Here is a 22004-nt window from a genome sequence, read left to right on the forward strand (position 1 = left end):
GCAGCACTGCCCATGTTGAAATCTCATTGGTCCAGCCACTTCATCCACATGGCTGTGTATTTAACAATCAAATATGTTCTCATTGGCTGTGACTGTAATATCAATTTGAATTGAAAAATAATCACTTGGGTCTTATGACTCGATGTCACTGGAGTTCGGTTAACGCCTCCACTCCACTGACAGTATGCATACAATAAAACACCTTTGTCGAAGTCAAAGTTTGACATGATTTTGCAAAGATTTAGATCCTCAAGTGCAGCTATCACAAATCCTCAAGCCTTAAAGGGGTCATATGATGCGATTTCAAGTTTTCCTTTCTCTTTGGAGTGTTACAAGCTGTTCATGAATAGATAAGATCCCTAAAATTGCAAAGACTAAAGTCTCAAACCCAAAGAGGAGCAGTGTAAAGTAGCGCTTGTTGTTTGTCATTTCTTCGATCACAAATGCAGACATGGTTTTCTGTTTACGCAGCGCGATGCAACGCAACGCGTAAAAAGACAGTATAAGTCATTATAATCCGTAATTATGTCCCCACTGGATGCAACAAATGCCTCGTTTGTAATGGGTTTTATTGGTTTTGTCTCGTTGCGCCGGGACACGGCATCACAGTATGGTAAGGGGCGTAACATTTCCGTCACACGCTTGAGGTATTCGGCCAATCACAACGCACTGGATAGTTGGCCAATCAGAGCTCTCCTCGCTTTTCAAACCGATGACCTTTGTAAAAATCGACACGTTTCAGAAAGGCGGGGCATAGAGGAGAAACAATAATGTACAGTATGTGGAAAATAATGTGTTTTTTGAACCTTAAACCGCATAAACACATTTCATTACACCAAATACACAAAATAATGTTCTTTTTAGCAACATCATATGACCCCTTTAATAGTAACACGAAAGACTAATAAACATGATCCTCTTGATCCAGCTCAAATGTTACAGCAACAAAGATGTTTCATCTACACCTGAATCCACTGAGTGATTTTTTTTTGTTAAATAATAGAGGTCATAAAGAATGTTTTTGATTGTAGGTGTATTTCTTACAGTAGCGAGTTACATTGCAGCAGGAAACAGATAAAATGACAAATTTTGTATTTCATTTGAAGAGTTAATACCTGCATTCTGATTCAATCAGACCTGTGCAGTAGTAGCATTTAAAGAATGTTGTGTTGTTTATCCTTGGGGGAAATAGCTTTTCTTATTATTTATGCTTGGATGGAAAATTATTACAACTTGACTATTCATGCCTTAAGAAAAAAGGACAATACTGCTGATTCATAGTTGGATTTAACACCACATACTACACATTTTATCCATTTTGTATCAAGGATAATGTGCAGATACTACCTGTACTGCAAGTCATTTGCAGTCCAACATCTCATCATCTGTCTCAACCAAATAACTTGTTTGTGAACCAAGGGAAGCCTGGAAACCTGCCACCTGTTGGAAGAAATTGCAATTCCCTGTGCTGCTTCTAATTACACAGAAATTACACACTTCTCCTTTAACCTCCCTTAGAGGTTGCACAGCCTCGTGATAACAATGATTGGTTACTAATATCTGTGTGATTGATTGACAGGTGATGCACTGTGACTATGTGAAAGCCCAAGAGATGGACAACTCTGACTCCGCCCCCTTCTCACCTTCAAGTCCGAGGGAGAAGTGGCTACGCAGACGCACACACGTCAAGCTTAGGGTAAGGACAAACATGGCCGAGCTGACAAAACAAAACATACTCTCACATACACTGGAAAACTTTCAAACATCATTAAGTTTTGTGTGTTTTTTTTTACCCAGGTAGTTTAACTTGCTCTTCATTATAAGTGTCTGTTGTGATTAATAGTACACCTCTGTGCATGAAATCTGCTGAGTAATGTTATCCATCAGTTAGATGTCAGTGTGATAGAGGTATCCGTCTGCAGCAGTGTCAGATATTTATTAGGAGGCAATGTTTGCCTCTTGGAATTGATTTTCAGTGGTTAATATGTGGGCATATTGTTTTTCTGACCATATAAAAACAGCACTGCATGTTATATCGGTACTATATTGGTTATTGACTGAGTATCTATATCAGTCAATGTTGAATACTTAAATTCGTAATTTAATAGAAGTAGCAGTAGATGTTTTCTTCTGTATTTTGACATACATCCGAGTAAAACAGATTGTCGGAAAAAAAGAAAAAATGTAGGCCATGGACTTTGCTCGATTGTAAGAAACGAGTGGATTTAAACTGACTAAATGATTGGAAAAGTCCAGAATATGTCTCCAGAGAGAAGTCTGACGTTTCACTGGATAATCCAGAATTTTAATATCAATTTAAATTTAAATCCCTAATAATAATAGTAATTAAAATAATTATCTTGTCTCTATGTTGGATTGTAAAGTATACTATCTGCTGTCTGTAGATTTTGATGTAATAGCTGTTTCGATTAGGGACATTTTTTTTGGCCCCTATATTTAAATATCCAGGGCATTTTTGTCCCTTTTGAATGGCATTTTTCCCCCCTGAGCCCTGGCTAATTTCTGGCTCTGGTCTACAGAATCAGACAGACACACAAACACACACACACACACATATCACTCAAGTGAAAATGTGGACTGCAGCAGAGTCCTGACATTGTAGAAGAACTAAAAATATCCCCCTTCTGCCAGGGCTTTGAGTTTCTCAAATTCGGCACAATAGCTCAGTGTGTGTGGGCAGAAATCCGCGCCTTAAGAAAATCACGGCCGACCTTGATTTACTGCTCGGAGGCACATCAACACAATTAGCTAACAGTGCTGCTGAACACTACTGCCTATGCAGGTTTACAGGGTATTTTAGCGCTCGCTTTCAAAAGAACCCTCCAGAACAAAGACCAATTCTTCCCAGTCCTTCACTGAGGTTAAGTATAGCTCAGTGAAACACTTCTGTGTTATCACCTCTACCTTTTCTTTTCACAGGGAATGGTTTTTTGATCACTCAGGACCTTGATCTGAAATCGTGGTTATTTCTGCCGCCCGCTGAGCCCTTCTGAATGCGCTGATGGCCTCAATAGCATTTGATCAGAGCGCTTGCTAGCCTTTCATGTCAAAGGCATTTCTATGCAGTCATGTTGTTTTCGAAAGACTCTCCTGATTCCTTTGTGAGACCCTGAATGCTTCTATTTGTGTGTATATGCTGCATCATTCTGGCTCGGTGAGCGAGCTGCAAGGCATAAAGTAGGCACCAATCTGGATCCATTCCACAAGCATACATGCTTTTCCTACACAGCAACATGCTTCTTTGTTGGATTAGCCTTGTGTCTGAAGATCCACTCAGGTGTGTCACCAGCACATATGGTGGTGTGTTGCTTGTTGGCTGTTTGTGTGTATCTCATCAGTATGTGTGTTGGTTTGGAAGCCCATCATATGGCATTCATGTATGGGCCCATGCCAAGATGAATTATTGACTGACTTAATCAATATGCAAATGGCTGCAAGCTGGGAAAGGTTTAACCGCTTCATTAAATGACAAATCAGTGCAATCAGTCTCATTAGCTTTTGTGGGCTAATGATTTACGGGGGTGTACAGCTCTTTGTGTGGGCTCATGCCATACCAACATGATAGCATAATATTAACAAAGTCAAAGTACTTAGATTCTCATTCAAAAGTGTAAGGATAAAAGAAACTCAGAAACTTTGATCTTCTGCGACAGACAATACACACACAGTGCATTAACATACAGACATCTGTTTCCGCATCTCACTGAGAGAAAATGCGGGAAAACGTCTCTCACATATGCATTGGGTTTTTCCTCATCCCCTTCCTTCCCCGCACCCATCCTTCTCTTCACCCAGCACATAAAATGGAGTCAGATTTGAGTTAAACCTAAATTGAATAACTCTGCGTGCTGAAAAGACCAAACACGCAAGAAACCTTCATCCACCACTGGATACCTTCATTGGGCCAAGTGTGTGGACCTTACAAAAGTGAACATGGCAAGAAGTTATTTTAAAGTGACGTACACACTAACGTGATAATTAACACACTAACGAGTTAATCATTTTCAGTGATTTCTGACGACATGAGTGCCAGCAACTGTTCAGTTGAGTTTCAACATTTACATGACATTCAAACTTCAGCTGAGATTTTTTTTGGGGCTTGCTAATTCTAACATTGCTTTGATTATTTCTCATGCTTAGATTTTTTTTCTGACTAGTTTTTTACCAGATGGACAATAAAACAGGCAAAAAAATAATAATCCCACAGACTTGCACTGTAGAAGGGACAAGAGCCATATTTACATACCAGAATAACATAGAGACTTGAAGATGGGCACTTTTGATTTGTAGTAACTAACTAACAATCATCAAAATAATGGCTTAGTGTGATTATCAAATCACAAAGGCTGCGATTTAATTATATAAATATATGTACTGTGTGTTTAAGAGTGCAGCTCTGTTTTCTTTTATATGCCAGCAGCTCATTATCCAGTGTTTTCTGTGTCTTAGAGTGGCTTTGTTTACAGTAAATGCAACTTCATGCGAACTCATCTCTACATATGCTTTGAGTTTGGGTCACTTATAATGTGCATTTAGGAATGCAACATGCACCAGCAATCTTCCCAAATTGTAATGAAACCGGCTGATTAAAAAAAAAAATGTAAAAGCTCAGTGGTCAAAGATATTAAACACTTTAGGATCAGCCATTAATATTTGTAGTTTTACTGTAAAATTGGAAGTATTATTATTATGATGATTATTAAATTAAAAAAATCTGCTACTATGAAAATTACAATAGAAATATGTCTTATTTTAATTTAGTAATAGTAATAATCATAATAACAATACTAATAATATTTATTTAGTCATATATAATCACAACATTTTGGCCAAATTGTGTAGCCTTACAAACAAGCTCCGCAGACAAGTATCACAATGTGCTGTCAATCGAAAAATCTATCAAATTAACGAATTAATCGCACATTTTTTCTCAAATTAATCGCGAATAACCGTGTTTAATCCCACCTAACATCAAAGTTTTTCACATTCATTTCACATTCAATCTTCAAATTAATGTAGAAACATCAGACAGTATATTTTTTACAGTATAAGGCTACGTTTACACTAGTGCATTTTCGTTTTAAAACGCATAACTTTTGCTAGGGGTACACCTGTCGTTTACACTACTCCAGTGTTCTCGACCCTTTTAAAGGGGTCATATGATGCGATTTAAATTTTTCCTTTCTCTTTGGAGTGTTACAAGCTCTTGGTGCATAAAGAAGATCTGTAAAGTTGCAAAGACTAAAGTCTCAAATCCAAAGAGATATTCTTTATAAAAGTTAAGAGTCAGCCACGCCTACCTAAAACGGCTCGTTCTAACTGCAACAAATGCCTCGTTTATAATGGGTTTTAATGTTTTTGTCTCTGAGCTCCAGCCGGACAGGGCATCACAATATGGTAAGGGGCGTAACATTTCCGTCACAAGCTTGAGGTATTCGGCCAATCACAACGCACTGGATAGCTGGCCAATCAGAGGACACCTCGCTTTTCAGACCGATGAGCTTTGTAAAAATCGACGCGTTTCAGAAAGGCGGGGCATAGAGGAGAAACAATAATGTACAGTATGTGGAAAATAATGTGTTTTTTGAACCTTAAACCGCATAAACACATTTCATTACACCAAATACACAAACAATGTTCTTTTTTAGCAGCATCATATGACCCCTTTAAAAATGCTGCAGACCCCCTTTTCGTTTGGAAACTCCGGGGTTGCGTTTCAGTGTAAATGGACCAAAACAAAGACTTTTGAAAACAATGGCATGGCTGCCCACATTCGCTCTGCGTATCATTTTCTGCGCTCATTTGACTATTGCCTGGCACTAAGGCGAATTGGAGTGCGCGTCTGAAAAGTTTCCCATTTGATGTGGTCGTAAAGACGTTCTCCGTCTAAATAAACGCAATTCTCTTGGCGTTGATAGCTACGGAGCCCGGGAAGTCACCTGTAGGAGAAAAAAAAACAATCCGTGGCGACGGTTTTGCAATCCGTCCCCTCAGTTTATAAACCGTACTCACGAATTCTTAAACTGTTCCCTCGGTTTAACAAATCGTGCCCACGGATTAATAAACCGTACCCACGAATTTCCAATCAAAACCGTCGCCACGGATTGTTTTTTTTTCTCGTACAGGTGACTTTCCGGGCTCCGTAGATAGCCTTGTGGGCAGCGCGCCGACATACAGCGCCGACCCTGCCCCCCAGCTCTCTCTCCCACTTCGCTTCCCGTCAGCTCTGATCTGTCCTATCATAAAGGCAAAAAAAAAAATGCCAAAAATAAATAAGCGCAATTCTTGTAAATAAAAAATAGACAGAAGCAGCAGTTGTGAGTAGGGTGGTCAATCCTAGCTCCGCCTGTGCGTTAATTGCGTTCAATATTTTTGAAAAAATTAATCGCATGCGTTAATGTGCTAATTTTGGCAGCACTAATCACAATTTGATTTTTTTCCCCCAAATCATGCAGCCCTATAAATAACCATCTAGCAACCACATGGCAACATGCTAACAACCACTCACAAAGCTTTAGCAGTGGCATATAAAGCCGTGGGCAAGCACCACTCAAACATAGTTCAGAAATGTGAAAATCTAGTACTGTTTGCAGTTTTTAAGGGCCCAGTTCATTTAAGCCTCAGTATCCTGTTGGATTTCATCACTATAGTAGCTGGTATGTGAGAGGGATGTTTTGAGTCAGGCTTATGGGAAGAAGTTTTTGTGAATTCAGACGCTGTCTCAAAGCGTTGCCTTTGCTCTATAAAGCAGCAGAGTAAAAACTTCTTGCATTTATCTTCCTCTCTGTTTGCCGGCTTCCTCTGCTGGCATGAAGGTGACTGTGGCCAGGTATTTTCAGGATTTGCATAGCTCTGTTTTGCTTGCTTTAATTTCCCATTTAAGCACAGCTGCCTGTAGGATTTATCTTCACTGAGCTCTGTGTAGAACAGCTTTATCACTGAAATGAAATTTATTGCAGAAGGGAAGGATGGCAGTATTATCAGTGTCATTTACGCTTATCCTTTGCCTTATTTATTTGTCATAACAGACTCTGATAGAAAAGAAGAGGCAACCTGGCATCTTTTTCTGTCTGCAGAATGTCACCGCCAACCACAGAGTCAATGATGTCATCGCCACGGAGGACGGGCATCAGACCCTGGTTGGTCGCTTCATGTACGGTCCGCTGGATATGGTGACCCTGACTGGGGAAAAGGTGAGAGAGCTGTGGTCCACTATCATAGAATATGCATTCAAACAAGCTGTTTGCATGCAACCAAAATGTCAGTGGAATTCTTAAGGGGTTGTTGTTTTCACAGTGATACTACTAATGAAAAAACGAATGATAATACTGGTACTTCGGTCGCAAGTGAAAGCTTACCAGTAACTTTTACAGTATCAGTACACGCTCAGTTCTCTGTGAATAGCACTTGCACCTTGTAATGTGTGGCTGCACATGTAAACATCTGATGAACCGCATAGTTAGATTTACAGACGTGTCAATATGTAAACCATTCATTATCTACAGTACATTCTGAAGCCAATAACTAATATATTGGCTAATATATCTTGGTAAAGTACTAATGTAAAGTTATACTTTGACAGGCAGGAAAAATGTATAATGTTGTGAAAATACCTACAGTATTTACTCTTTGTTGTTAAAATTAATAAAAATGACACAAAGCCACTTGATTTTATTTTCTTGTTGTTTTTGAGTTATTCAAAATGTAATGTTATTGATAAATACTGCATGCCTTATAAAATATTTTTAATATAAAAATAATATTTACTTCTAAAAACTTATTTACACTGCCATTCAAAAGTGTGGGTTTTGTCCGTTTTTTGTTTTATGTTTATGAAAGCAGTCTCTTATGCTGACCAAGGCTCTGTTTATTTGATCAAAAATACAGCAAAACAGTAATATTGTGAAATATTATTACATGTTAAGGTAACACTTTACTTAAAGCCTTTATGTGTAATGCATTATAAATGGTAATTAAAGGGTATAATCCATTATAATTATTCATAATGTAATCTTGTTGTAAATAATTATAAATGAATTTAAAACCATAGTGTAAACAATGAAGTCTTAACTGTGGTTGCAATTATTCATGAGGTTGTACAAACCAGTAAAGTAACTGTTTTATTATTTTTATACATTTTAAAATGTAATTTATTTCTTTGATGGCAAAGCTGAATTTTCAGCAGCCATTACTCCAGTCTTCAGTGTCACATGATCCTTCAGAAATCATTGCAATATGCTGATTTGGTGCTCAAGAAATATTTCTTATTATTATCTGTTTCTTTGATGAAAGTAAAGTTCAAAAGAGCAACATTTATTTGAAATGGAAATCTTGAGTGGCATTGTAAATATCTCTACTGTCACTTTTGTTCAATTTGTATATTAATATTTAATGCATCAGATAAAGGAGTGTATTAAATAGCAAAACAGTGCTTGCTGTGGTTTTGAAACTGGCATATAGCAATGTCACTGGTACTGGGATCGACTACTGACATTTTGGTGTCGTGACAACCCTAGTATGCCTCAATAATCTCCATCTCACTCGCTTCCTCCCACTGTCTGTTTCTTTGTTGCTTTGTCTCTCAGGTCGATGTGTACGTGATGACCCAGCCGCAGTCGGGTCGCTGGGAGCACTTAGACACCGAGGTGACCAACAGCAGTGGCAGAGTGACCTACACCATCCCCAAAAGCAAAAAGCTGGCCGTGGGGGTCTACCCCATCAAAATGGTTGTCAAGTAAGTCAATGGGACCCTGAGGATTACTTGTAATGTATCCAAAATGGCCATGCTCTCAAGGTTGTCTCAGCGGGGATAATTTGCAAGCGTTCAATTGGCACTCATAAAACTCTCACCCTGAGGGCTGAAGGAGAACGATTCCTCGCTGTTAAATTGATCTCGGCTTCATGCCGCATCTTGAGCTTGATCAAGAGCCGGATCTTTGTTCATGTCACTCTTTCCTCGCAGGGGTGACCAGACAAGCGCAGAGGCTTTCCTGACGGTCTTGCCACAGGGGATGGAGTGTGTCGTCTTTAGCATTGACGGTTCATTTGCCGCTAGCGTCTCTATTATGGGCAGCGACCCTAAAGTACGGCCTGGAGCTGTGGATGTGGTCAGGTAACAAATTCAAAGGGTGGCTTTCTGTGTAAATGCGTGTGAGAGAGAATCGATGCTTTCATTTCATGCCACAGCAATATTGAAAAGAGGCACAATTGGATTTCATTTAACATAGAGATAGCAAAGTGCTGATACCAGATATCAGATGGGGTTTGGGATTTACAAATGGACAATCTTGGGTTGTTTCCCAGACTGTCCTTGGGCAAATTTACTGCTTTGTCAAATGCAATCTGTTGCTGGAGGACCAGGTGCCGTGACTGTCCAGGAATCGGTCCCCAACTGTTTTTCGCCAAGCATTATGGGATTGCTCAGAGGGTAAATGATTGTATTTTGCATGCAGACACTGGCAGGATCTGGGCTACCTGATCATTTACATCACTGGCCGTCCAGACATGCAGAAGCAGAGGGTTGTGTCCTGGCTGTCTCAACACAACTTCCCTCAGGGGATGATCTTCTTCTCGGAGGGGTTGGTGCACGATCCTCTTCGCCAGAAAACCATCTTCCTCAGGAACTTGGTACAAGAGGTTAGTCTTCTACTACCGTGTCCACATATTTGATATATGGGTCATTCCTGTTCTGAAGTACCTTTTGAACTCTGTAACTGTAAAATACGAATATGCCTGTGTTGAAGTTTAGGGAAGTGTTTCTATAAAAGGGTTCACTAGACTTTCAGAAATATGCTCTGGTTAAGCTCAGACACTTTATGAGTCATAACTTCTTATGTGCACATTTTAAAACAAACAGGATGCCTATCAGGATGGAAATAAAAAGCTGTATTCAACCAGCGCTCAATGAGGGATTAAGATTTAACCTACAATTTCCAGTTGTTTAATTAACCATCTTTCAAATGTTATGACATTATATAGGTTTTAAAATTTGATCAAGAATAAGAGTAAGATAAACAAATACCATAAAACATCAAAGATTTCTTCAAATCCATTGCGAATACTTGCTGGTGCTTTTGCTGTTGGTTTCCCACCAAAAATGATGTCACTTGCTGGAGGGTGATATCATTGAGAAACTGACTTTTGTAAGAATTTTTAACATGATGGAAAGTGAAATTTAAGAAATATTTTAAATTAAAGAAAAGATTAATGAAGAAACACTTCAAATGTTATAAATTGCCAGATTTTCATGTGAGAAGCACCCGAAAACATGGCAAAAATGGACACTTCTATTACAACTAGTGAAATTATTTCAAATTCACCTTTATGTTCAGTTAATTGTGATAAACTAGCTAATATGATATCTGTACTTAATAGTAAGAAAGTATTTTATCCTATGTATAGAAATATACGCTACTTTTAAAAAGTTTGAGGTCAGTTTATTAATAAATAAATAAATAAATGGGATGCATTCGATTAAAAATACATTTTATTTAGAAAGGATGCAGTAAATTGATCAAAAATGAATACTTCTTATTCAAAAATGATGTATTCAGTTGATCAAAAGTGATTTCTATTTCAAGGAAATGCTGTTCTTTTGAACTTTCAGTTGATTCTGGGGGGGAAAGCATATCACTGTTTTCACAAAAATATTAAACACTGCAACTGTTTTCAATTTTGATAGCAAAAAGTTATATTTCTTGAGCACCAAATCAGCATATTAGAATGATTTCTGTGATCCTGTAGACTGGATTAATGACTGCTGAAAATTCAGCTTTGTCATTACAGGAATAAATTACATTTTAAAATACACTCGAATAGAAAATTGTTATTTCAAATTGTAATAATATTTCATGATATTATTGTTTTTACTGTATTTTTTATCAAATAACGCAGCTGTGGTAAGCATAAGAGACTCCTTTTAAAAACATAAAAAAATCTTACTGACCGCAAACTTTTGAATGGCAGAGTGTACATTTCAAATACTGTATTTGATGGAGACATGAAAATATACCACACAGTAGGAATGAAGAGTAAGAATCATTTTTCTTTATTCCTTTATTTCTGCTTCTCTTGGTCCATCTCTCTCACGCTTGCCTCCTCTGTCTCACGCATGAGTAGTCACACAGGAACTGAGGTGTTTTTGTAGTGTATCCTCAGGCCGTCTATCACACTTTGCCCTTTTCTCATGTTGGCAGTGTCACATTAAAATCAACTGCGCCTATGGCTCCATGAAGGACATTTCCGTCTACAGCATGCTGGGCCTCAACCCCAACCAGATATATATAGTGGGACGGCCCTCTAAGAAGTACCAGAATCAGTGCCAGGTTAACTAACTTTGATTCTTCCTTGTCTTTCATTCAATTTCCACCATAACTGGTCAAAATTAATCTAGTTTTCTCTAATATCTTTTCATGTCTTCTGACCTACCACAGTTCCTGAGCGAGGGCTATGCAGTACATCTCTCCTCCCTGCAGTTCAGTCACAGAGCCCGGCCCAAGAAGAGCTCCTCGGTGCGAATGGTTCTTCGAAAGGGCTCATTTGGTCTGTCAGCCAAACCGGACTTCCTGTGTAAGCGGACACACCTTCGCCGCACCATGTCGGTGCAGCAGCCTGAGCCACCCATGACACCCAACCCTAAACCAGAGCGAGCTCAGAGCCAGCCCGAGTCGGACAAGGACCATGGGGGTGGAGGGGGTCCAGGCCATGCCATGTGGGCACGGGGGTCCATGCACCGTGGCGACACCACTCCCTGACCCAAAAGAAACATAGGAGGGATGGAAAAAGGACAGATGGTAATGATCTCTCGGTGGACAGAGCCCAGGTAAGCTTTAGTTTTAAGCCTGTTTGCACAAAACACATTTTGCATGCTTTTTTATTTTTTTTACGTAAACATGCTCTAGACCAGTGGATCTCAACCAGGGAGCCGGGACCCACTAGGGGGCCTAAGCACACTTGCAAGGGGGCCACAAGATGGCTTAAAATTAAAATAATGCTAAAAAAGGCAATATAAATAAGCTGTAAATAAATATAAATAAAGCTATAAATGAATATATATATATATATATATATATATATACACACACACACACACACACACACAGTGCTGTGAAAAGGTTTTTGCCCCCTTCCTGTTTTTTTTTTTTTTGCATATTTGTCACACTTGAATGATTCATATATATGTATGTATGTATGTGTTTGTGTGTGTGTGTGTGTGTGTGTATAAGCTATAAATGAAATAATTAAATAGAATAAGCTTTTTGAAATGAGCTTTTTTTTTAAGCTAACTGAAATATATTTCTTAATATAATTTCCCCCCTTAACTATGGCCATTTTTTATTTTATATTTTGTTTTATTTAAGTTAGCATTTATTTTCTTTCTTTTTTTTTTTTTTTACTGAAAAAAAAACAAATAATAATAATAACAGTAGTAGTAGTGGTAATAATAATAGTAATAAAAATAATAATAATAATATATTATGCAGATCCAGTATGTACACATTGCTATTATTGAAGATAATAAAAAGAAAAAATATATGTAAAGAAAAAGGAGAAAGTTTTTTCCCAATTTGAATATATGTAAAATTCTAAGTATAGTAACTAACCCCCCATTTAATTACCATTTATTTTCCATTGCTGTCACCCCACCGTCTTGAGAATATAGCTTATACTAAAAAAAATATATATAATAATAAAAAAAAAATTCCCTATCTTTAGTAGGGGGAAAAATGAGGAGGGCGAGAAAATAAAAAATGAAAGATAGACAGGAAAATGAGGAAGAGGGGAAAAGAGAAATTGAGAGAGATTGAATTATTTCAAACTGATGATGGGAAAAGACAGCGAGATAAAATGTGAACCCATTTCCTTTGAATCCTAGGTCTTAGGGAGGCCCCTTCTAGGGCATTGACGTATGACCTAGTCACAGCCTCTCCTTAATAGACCCTAGTTCAGGATGTTCACAGTGCTCCTGAAGTCTGTGCCTCAGTCGGTTGACTTCTCAGAGCCTTGCTTGCCAGACCCAGTGGCAGTTCTTTGTACAAGTCTTTCCCTTTTCAAGTAAAAAAAAACATTATTTCAAGCCAAAAGGATAAGAGCGAGGAGGGGAACAAGGTAGGGGGAGAGAGTGAAAGAGAGAGAGAGAGAGAGAGAACAGTGAAACAGCAAGGGAGGGGAGATGGGACAAGAGAAAAAAAAAAGAAGGAAGAAAGAAAGATTTTTTTTTTCCTATGGCCATTTTTAACAACCAAGGAATTTTAAAAGTGTGATTTCGAGACCTGGAAGTCATGGAAATAATACAAATACAATACAATAATAAAAAAAGTACTTTAATTTTTTTTAATGAATATAACTTTTACATTTTAAAATGTACATACATTTTTTTTTATTGGGTAGAAATTGCTTGAGTAAAAAATAATAATTAAAAAAAAACTGTAATCACAGACTATTGGTAATAAAATGTAAACCATAAGGAGCATTTAGCTTAATTTAAATTATTTTGAATTAAATTATTTAATGTAATTTTCTCCCCATTCCGTTTTTTCTGTATTTTTAAAGGCAAAATATATCGTGTTGAACAGTCCATTAGGCTTTTTTGTTTTGTCTCTAATGCAAAACAGATTTTGTGTGTGGATAGGGCATGACCATGTTTTAAATTAGAGTTAAATAAAAATTTCAAATGAGCAGGCATCTAATATTCTCACCGCATTACCATTGTGCTGTAAAATATTCCTAAATTCAATCTCAGCATCGCTGAATTCATAACCCAAAATTTGTATTCATTAAAACCTAGCAAGACCTCAACCCCCACGATGTCTGTTTGCAACCCTCCTTGAATGATTTAGTGGCTTTATCCCAGCAAACGGAGAAAAAGTGATTAGGGACAGTACTAGTGGCTCGACATCCTTCCGAACCTTGCCATTAAATGAGAGGGTACCCCTCCTCTAGCTCTGGTTCATTCATAATCAGATTCAGGACTGTAAAAAAGGCTGAAGAATTATTAATAGAGCTCGGGCCTCCCACCGCCTCATCTCCCATCACGCCGTGCAAATCTGAATGCAAATGTGCAACTGAGGGGCTCCTCTGCTGCGCCCGGTGATCCGCAAATAAGAGTGCCCAGACATGCCCCGACTCAAGCGCTCTTCCCTTTTGCCAAATAATGTTTGCCTGATGAGATAGATGCCGGCCGCGGCCTGTGTGTGGCTCCTTGGGAAACCGTTTGTAATTTTCTCTGATGATTTTCATAATGAAAAAGATATTTATTTGGGCGCTCATTGAAGCGTGACTGCTGTGTGAAGCGCTCTTCGATTCACAATCTCTTTCCTCCTTCAACCCCACAGCGTCTTTACTCCTTCTGCTGATATTACACCATAAAATAAGACAAATCCCACCTGAGCTGATAAAAACTCCTCAGTGAAGTGCCATCCGCATGGATCTGACACAACGACACACAAACTCTGAGTCCTGATGCTTTGTTTCGGCAGCAGGAGCAGAGGAAATTCAGTTTCATCCACCAGTGATAGAGAATTTATGGATTTATTTAGCATTGTACAAAGGCTTCCTCGCATCACCCATCAGGAACAAAGAGGATATCTGATAAGATCCTTAGAGAAAACATCAAATTTCCTTGCACCTAAGCAATACGGAGGAAGAGGTAGAGTGAGTATCCCGCTGCTCGGACAGGTGGCAGCGCTGACTCCTTCAATAATCCCTCTGTTTTAATATTGCAGGCATTTGTCTGCTCTCTGGGCGGCTGTCTATGGCCCGCTTGTGGCCAGACGGACTTGCAAACTGTACATTAACCTTTTGTGCCAGTGTGGCTACCTGGCCTGAACTCTTGTCGCCCCTGTTGCTGTTCAGCCGCTCAGCCAGAACAGAGTCTGACAGCGATGGCCACTGCTACTGAACTCCACCCACTCCTCTGCCAGGTCACGCCACGACTCGCAGCTCTGGTACACTGCAGAAGCATATTTACAACCATCGGTGGTTCTTCTTGTGCCTGTCTCTCACTCGTGTTGTAAATATATGAGTGGCACTGAAGCGAAATGCATGTGTGTGATGCATTTGTGTGTGGCAATATCTACAGTGCTCACACTGCAATGAAGCATTTTCTTAATTGGTATTTTTGTCTCTTTTCCAGTACAAATATTTAAACATCCCTACTGCCAGGTCACGCCACGACTCGCAGCTCTGGTACACTGCAGAAGCATATTTACAACCATCGGTGGTTCTTCTTGTGCCTGTCTCTCACTCGTGTTGTAAATATATAATGAGTGGCACTGAAGCGAAATGCATATGTGTGATGCATTTGTGTGTGGCAATATCTGCAGTGCTCACACTGCAATGAAGCATTTTCTTAATTGGTATTTTTGTCTCTTTTCCAGTACAAATATTTAAACATCCCTAAACAAGATCAATTTACGTGTGAAGCATAAGATTATTTTCAGACAGTAAATCTGGGGAATAAATAAATAAATGGAAAAACTGATGCAACTGATGAATGCAATTTTCACTGACACAAATGATTTCTATATTAAATAAAACAAAGTGCTTTTGAACTTTCTATTCATCAAATCCTGAAAAAAAAACGTATTATGGTTTTCACAAAATGTTAAGCATATTAGAATCAGCATATTAGAATGATTTCTGAAGGATCATGTGACACTGAAGACTGGAGTAATGGCTGCTGAAAATTCAGCTCTTAAAATCCAGCCATAACAGGAATAAGTTACATTTTAAAATATATTAAAATAGAAAACACATTAGACAATATTACTGTTTTACTGTATTTTTGTAACGTTGATATTGTTTACATGTAAATCCATCTCACTGGGTATGATGGTCTTGTTGAAGAACATACTATATTAGTATTTTAAACTATACTTGAGGACAACCTTGGTGTTACAATAAATAAATGTAAATCAACAAAAGACACTATCAGGCCACTATAATGCTGTTGTCACCACGAGGGTGTCCATACTCAATAGTTCTTGTAATGTCACATTTTGCTATCGTAGTTACTGATTTTGGTATTTTGTATGGGGCTGTCTATTGAAAATTGCAGTTGCACAGCGAAAGTATTTATGTAATTTATTATTATGTAAATGTAATTTTATTTTGTCGTATATTTAACTTTAAATCTTTATATAACACTAGAGACCGTGTGAAAGTGGGTAGGCATGAGTGTTTTAGTCTGTATCTATGTGTGCGCGTGTTGTTACATGTATGCAAGTCTCTTTTGTATTTATTGTATATATTTTTAATTCAGAGATCGTGCTAGTGGCCTTTTGATCCTCTGATAGTTATAAACGAAGCCTGTAATTTGTGGAGATTTTATAGGCAAACTTTTTCATTCTTTCGTGTGTGATCATTGCTGAATTGTCAATATATATGAACGTGTTTTCAGCCTTATCAAGATTATTTGTCTAATATCTATATTCTCAGATGGTGTGTGAAAAAGTATATTTGTATTTTGAAAACATGTAAAGTACATATATTCAGTACACAACTGTGTCAAGGCCTCTTGACAACATGTATTATTGTGGTATTTGGTCCAGTCGGTCTATTTCAGTGGATGTGCTTCTGTTGGGCCTATACTGAGCTGTATACTCATTCTTCAATAAATCATTATAGATCCTGCTTGATATATCTGTGTAAACTTTAGCTCCGTCAGTGCTGTATAGACATGTGAACTTGTGATCTTTTATCTGACCAGCCAGAAAGGTGAGTACAGCTCTATCAATTCACACACACACAACATCAGAGGAAGCAGCTCAGAGTTTTTACACTCAATTACTCTGTCAAGGGTTGCAATGCTCTAGATGGACTATTCCTGTTCTTTAATATGTATGCAAATCCAAAGCTAATTATACTATCTGATCACTTTTACGCTGGTATGAATGATACCTGAGCAAAACTAAAACACACCTGTCGCTTTTGTCTTTCTCATTAAATTTGTTCGAGTAGTTTAAACCAAGCGCAAATAACACTATCCGATCACTTTTACGCTGGTATGAATGATACCTGAGCAAAACTAAAACACCCGTCGCTTTTGTCTTTCTCATTAAATTTGTTCGAGTAGTTTAAACCAAGCGCAAATAACATCTGACAAATGTGCAGACAACAGGTTTCCAGTGAAATGAACTTTTTCTTTCCCCCTCAAGGGACAGTTTTTTTTCCTTGCAGGATATCGTCTGTGGTCTTTTAAAGTCAGCAGGTGAACAAATGCTCTCAGTGGCTGTCACCATTAATGAATGTATCCCGCTCATTCTTTGGGATGCTATGGAAATGGCCCTTTAATCACAAATCACACACTTTAGCTGATTAATGCTCCAGGCATGTGCCGGAGAGGTCGGCATGTGCAAATTGTGTGAACGTATCGCTGGGATTATTGATGGATGCTTTCTAATCTATTGTTCTCGACATGCCAGCATTGTTGCACATTTTTGATTGAATGCGTCTTCATTTTGGACTCGCATGGTAATTACTGCTTGCAAATATTGCAGATAATTGCTTGTTTTATCAACAAAATGAGAATTAAAATTCATCGTTTGCTTTCTAGAGTGCAAAGCAAAATTCATGTTTATTTTGGTATCATTGGATTGCTTTGAAAAGAAAATGTCCTGTCTGCTGTTCTGTGTTACTGTGCTTAGGGGAATAAAACCAGATTTTAACTATTTGCATTTTCATCTGATCCGATTTGAACTCAATTTTTCCTTTTATAGAAAAGCCACGGACGTTTTTTCAAAGGCAGGGACTATATCTGAAACATCACAAAGGAGAAACGAAGCCTATTTCAATCTGATATTATACTGTAGCTTTAAAAATGAATAATTACACATTAGTGCCTTTTTCATCATTATGAAGATTGGTCCCAGCATGACACCATCTATTAGTTACTGGGGTTTTTTCAGCTCCAGCCTTTTTATGGAAGCCAGTCAAACACTCAACACATTATAGATATCATTCCAGTCAAGAGGGCCCTTAAGACCAGCAGTTTCGTTGCAGCGTTCTTTAAGCATGTAGATTTGTGTGAATCTGGGGCTTTTGAGACTGTTGAGTGACTTCCTGGATGATTTTTGGAATGAGTACAGATGTTTTGACCTGACATGCAAGACTCCAGGATAGAGAGCTTACCCTGAAAGCAGACCTTCTGCAAAATGAACACAAATACACATTAGTGTTCTCTCGCACAAACTATTACATGCAGCAGCCCATCTGTCATAATCCATATCCTGCTACAGAGCATTCTTCAGCTGCAGGGTCAAGCCCATGAGCCCCTAGGGACTAGTTTCCCAGTCACTGTTGTTCATGGGAAAGTCGTGTAGTATCCAGCAGCGTCTCAAGCAAGCTCCTGTTAAAGGCACTGTTAAAATGTCCTGAATCATCATTATTGTGATAGCTGAAAATGTTCAGGATGTTAAAATATTCACAGTGTGTTCATATGCAATTAGAATTTGCATAATTTGCATGCCCTTCAATTCTTAAACCAGCCTTTCTGTTGGTTTTGCCGGGTTTTTGTTTGTTTTAATTTTTGCATGTAGCCTTTTCCGTTGTTTTGGTTTGTTGTACTGTAGTTTTTGTTTTTTTTACTGTCGTACTGTGGTTTTGTTTTTTTGAAGTATTTTTATTATAAAGTAATCTTATTTATTTACTTATTTTCTTTTATTTGTACTGTGCTTTGTAGTTTTTTTTTTTTGTTTCCCTTCTCTTTTTCTAATTTTATACTTATTTGTGGAATTTTAGTCCTGTATTGTTTTTTTCTGTTTGTATTTTTTACTGTGCTTTTGATTTTTGTTTTGCATTGTGGTTATGTGGAATTTATTCATTTGTACTGTCTCTTTGATTTGTTTTGTGTTGCATTGTGGTTTTGTGCTGTTTTGTTTGACATTTGTTTGTTTTGTACTGTTTTGTTGTAGTTTTTTGTCTTGTGGTTTATTTATTTATTTATTTTTTCATTTAGATGCGACAGCCTTATTTTGCTTTGTTCTGTCAATTTCTTCTCTACGTTTTGAATGATTTTTTTCTTCATTCTCACAGGCACCTCGTTGGACCCTGCCTTCAACCCAAGTATGAATATTTAACTTGAATGTCATATCTTGTGGTTTTAGATTACTTCATCCAGCCTTACAGTAATGTGTAACCTATTCTATTAGATGCTGAAATCATTGTGGTGAATCATTCGGATGATTCAGTCATGCTTCCTGAGACAGCCCATAATTTGATATCTATTCCAACCAGAAAAATAACTATTACATCATTTATTCCATCTATGACGCCTGGTAATCAGTGATGAAATTTGTTCGTGGAAACTGCTATTTCCATATTTTATTTTAAGATTCATGAGCTATGATCTTGGAATTATGGCACATCTGTTATATGTACTTTCATGACTTGAGAGGAAAACAACTCATACATATGATGTATGAGGAGGAGCTAACTTAGTGAATAATAATCTGAACTGGTAACTTGAATGTTTTTTTTTTTCCATCAAGGAAATAATGGCCATAGACCAAGGCCCTGAAAGTCAGTTTGACCTGCTCTTGCTGTCACTCTAGGGTATACAAAGACACTTTGGAGAAGAACGTGACAGATGAAATAAGTTCTATTAAAGATTTTTGTGCCACAGTTGAAAGCCTCAGGGGATTTAATGTGACATGTGACCACCCTGGTGTCCTGGTTCAGAGCGTAACCATCCTCCAGCCTGACATTGAGGGTTAGCATGTACAGAACAGCCTCAATCACTGTTACCGCTTTCATTCTCTAGAGAGGATGTGCACTATGTACTAGCCTTTCTGAGTGCGTAACGATCAATATATTGCAGTGTTAACCACACAGCAACGGGGCCATTTTTACATAATTCAAACCAATTTTCTTTAAAATGGTCTGACAAGAATGGACAATAAGAGGTTCCCATCACCTCCACGCAGGGCTTACAGTATTTGTCCATCTTCATTAGATGGAGACTGTGCATTCTGTCTTAAGTGGCAAGTGAAGGTGACCTGGTGATCTTCTAAGGTCAGATTCTTTCCTCCATTTGTTCCTTCTCCAGGAAGCTAGTTTATTTGTGTTCAGTTGAGGTAACAGTAACAGTAATTCAACAAAAAATTGAAAAGTTAATGTGATTTGCAAACACACTGTCTGCTTAATTCTTTCTCTCACTCCATACTTTTTGAGAGTGTGATTGCATAATTTCATTAAACCATCTGCCAAACAAGAAACCTACTGTGGGTAACAACATATGCCAAAGCTGTATATAACTGGTTAGGAAACAATTTTAAGATACTACTGACTTGAAGTTGCAGCATTTTTGGGTGCACATGGCATGCTTTTTGACATTTTTGCTGTAAGAATAGTGCTGAGTTTATTCTGTCTATATCCTTGCATTATGATGACACTAGGGATAATAATCTGACTCTTTTTTTTTTCCTTGCCGCGTCCTGTCTGGGATGTCTGAAGTGCCTTAAAATGTCAGGGTTTGAACTTTGTTTTCCTATTGTTTACATATTTGCTGAAGATAATGACTGTTTAACCAATAGCATTGTACATAACCAGACGTCACGTGCAAGGTGATGTGGGATCTACAGAGAATGGTCGTAAACTGTGAGATATAAACTCTTTGCGAGAGAAATGAATTGTGAGACAAAAAGTTGCAGTTACCTTTTTTTAGCTTTTTCAGTCCATGGCAGAAACGGGCTTCCATGGATTTGTAGAGAGCACATCAATAGGAAAACAAAGCCAAAACATGGATATTTTAGGACTTATTTTAGGCCTAATTTAGGCAATTTATAAAAATCCCAGCAAGGAAATGTCTTGGAAAAAGAGGACGTGTGGTCATCCTACAATTAGTAGAATTATTAAATGATTTTTCATAAATGTGTTCAATTTCACTATGAGTAAAACTTTGCACACAGCTTTTTCGACAAGAGGGCTCTTAAAATTGTAAATAAAGTCATTAAATTAAGCTGTAAATAAAGTCATTAAATTAAGCTTAATTTGAAGTGTGATGTTTTCTATGCTGTCCTTATTTTGCTTCCATTCAGGTTTTTCCAGGCATCAATTTCAAAACAGAAAGTGTCAAGCTTCGAAAGGCTAAGTTAACATTTATAAAAGCTGCCCATTATAAATTCATCGAACTGACTGAAATCTTAAAAACGCATACAACACAAAATCCATCTCGCTGACTCGGAAAAGTGCGTAAATGTCAAATTCACCATCTTTGTATACTACAAATGTGTCGGGACAGTTTCTGCAGGATAAATGATGCTGTTATTTTCCTACCTGTTCGACTACTGGATGATATAGAAAGCACAGGAGAGGGTGAAAGGCCCTTCACATTTAGGTTATTTTCATTCCAGACTGCCAAAGCTAAACGTAGAGGGCAATACATTATACCTGACAGAAATAGCTAACCGTGGGCTGAGAATGTTTTGAGAGCCCATTTCTGTTTATAGCACGAAAACCGGAGCGGGAATAAACAAGCACCTGACCCATAAATCACATACGACAGCGGGATTTGACATATCTGTAGGTGGAAATCAAGCCGTATTGATTTGGACTGTAATTTACCAGCAAACTAAATAACTAAAACAAAGAGTCAACATAATAGGCAGAATTTCATTAGCTGTATCATTTGCTGTCACCCTCCCTGTTCTCTAAAGCAGTTTGTTTGAGCTGATTGGTGATATCGGGATGTATGGAGAGAATCCAGAGAGACTGTCATTGAAACAGCGCTCTCCTCCGAATTTAATCGCTACTAAATCTACACGGAATCGTCTTGTTAGCCGTTTTCAAAAGCCTGTTCAAACTTATTGTTATTGGCAAAACATGACGACGCAATCTCCATCATGTCAGCCCAAATCATGCGTTTCAGTTTGCTTATAGATCAAGACGTGTTGCCATGGAGACCCCCCCCCCGGTTCATTTCTGGGCCGCATCCTGGGTAATTCATGGATGATCACACCTTGACGACACACTAAATCTGGTGCGGA

The 22004-nt window shown here is 38.0% G+C and overlaps 1 protein-coding gene across 2 annotated transcripts in view; it reads left to right on the top strand.

The window, feature by feature from the left end:
- The window catches only part of pitpnm3 (PITPNM family member 3), an 87465-nt gene extending 71922 nt beyond the window's left edge, over positions 1-15543 (top strand). Inside the window, exons 13-21 of one of the 2 annotated variants that reach the window (XM_016556998.1) lie at positions 1580-1696; positions 7098-7214; positions 8607-8755; positions 8984-9133; positions 9474-9657; positions 11217-11345; positions 11454-11842; positions 14355-14942; positions 15184-15543. In XM_016556998.1, the coding sequence (XP_016412484.1) occupies positions 1580-1696; positions 7098-7214; positions 8607-8755; positions 8984-9133; positions 9474-9657; positions 11217-11345; positions 11454-11774 (1167 nt within the window). In that variant the 3' untranslated portion in view covers positions 11775-11842; positions 14355-14942; positions 15184-15543. The other variant, XM_016556997.1, reaches the window with a different exon arrangement.
- Positions 15544-22004: the final 6461 nt, after the last annotated feature.

The sequence above is a fragment of the Sinocyclocheilus rhinocerous genome, unplaced genomic scaffold (genome assembly GCF_001515625.1).
Source record: "Sinocyclocheilus rhinocerous isolate Xijiao unplaced genomic scaffold, SAMN03320098_v1.1 scaffold166, whole genome shotgun sequence".
NCBI lineage: Eukaryota > Metazoa > Chordata > Actinopteri > Cypriniformes > Cyprinidae > Sinocyclocheilus > Sinocyclocheilus rhinocerous.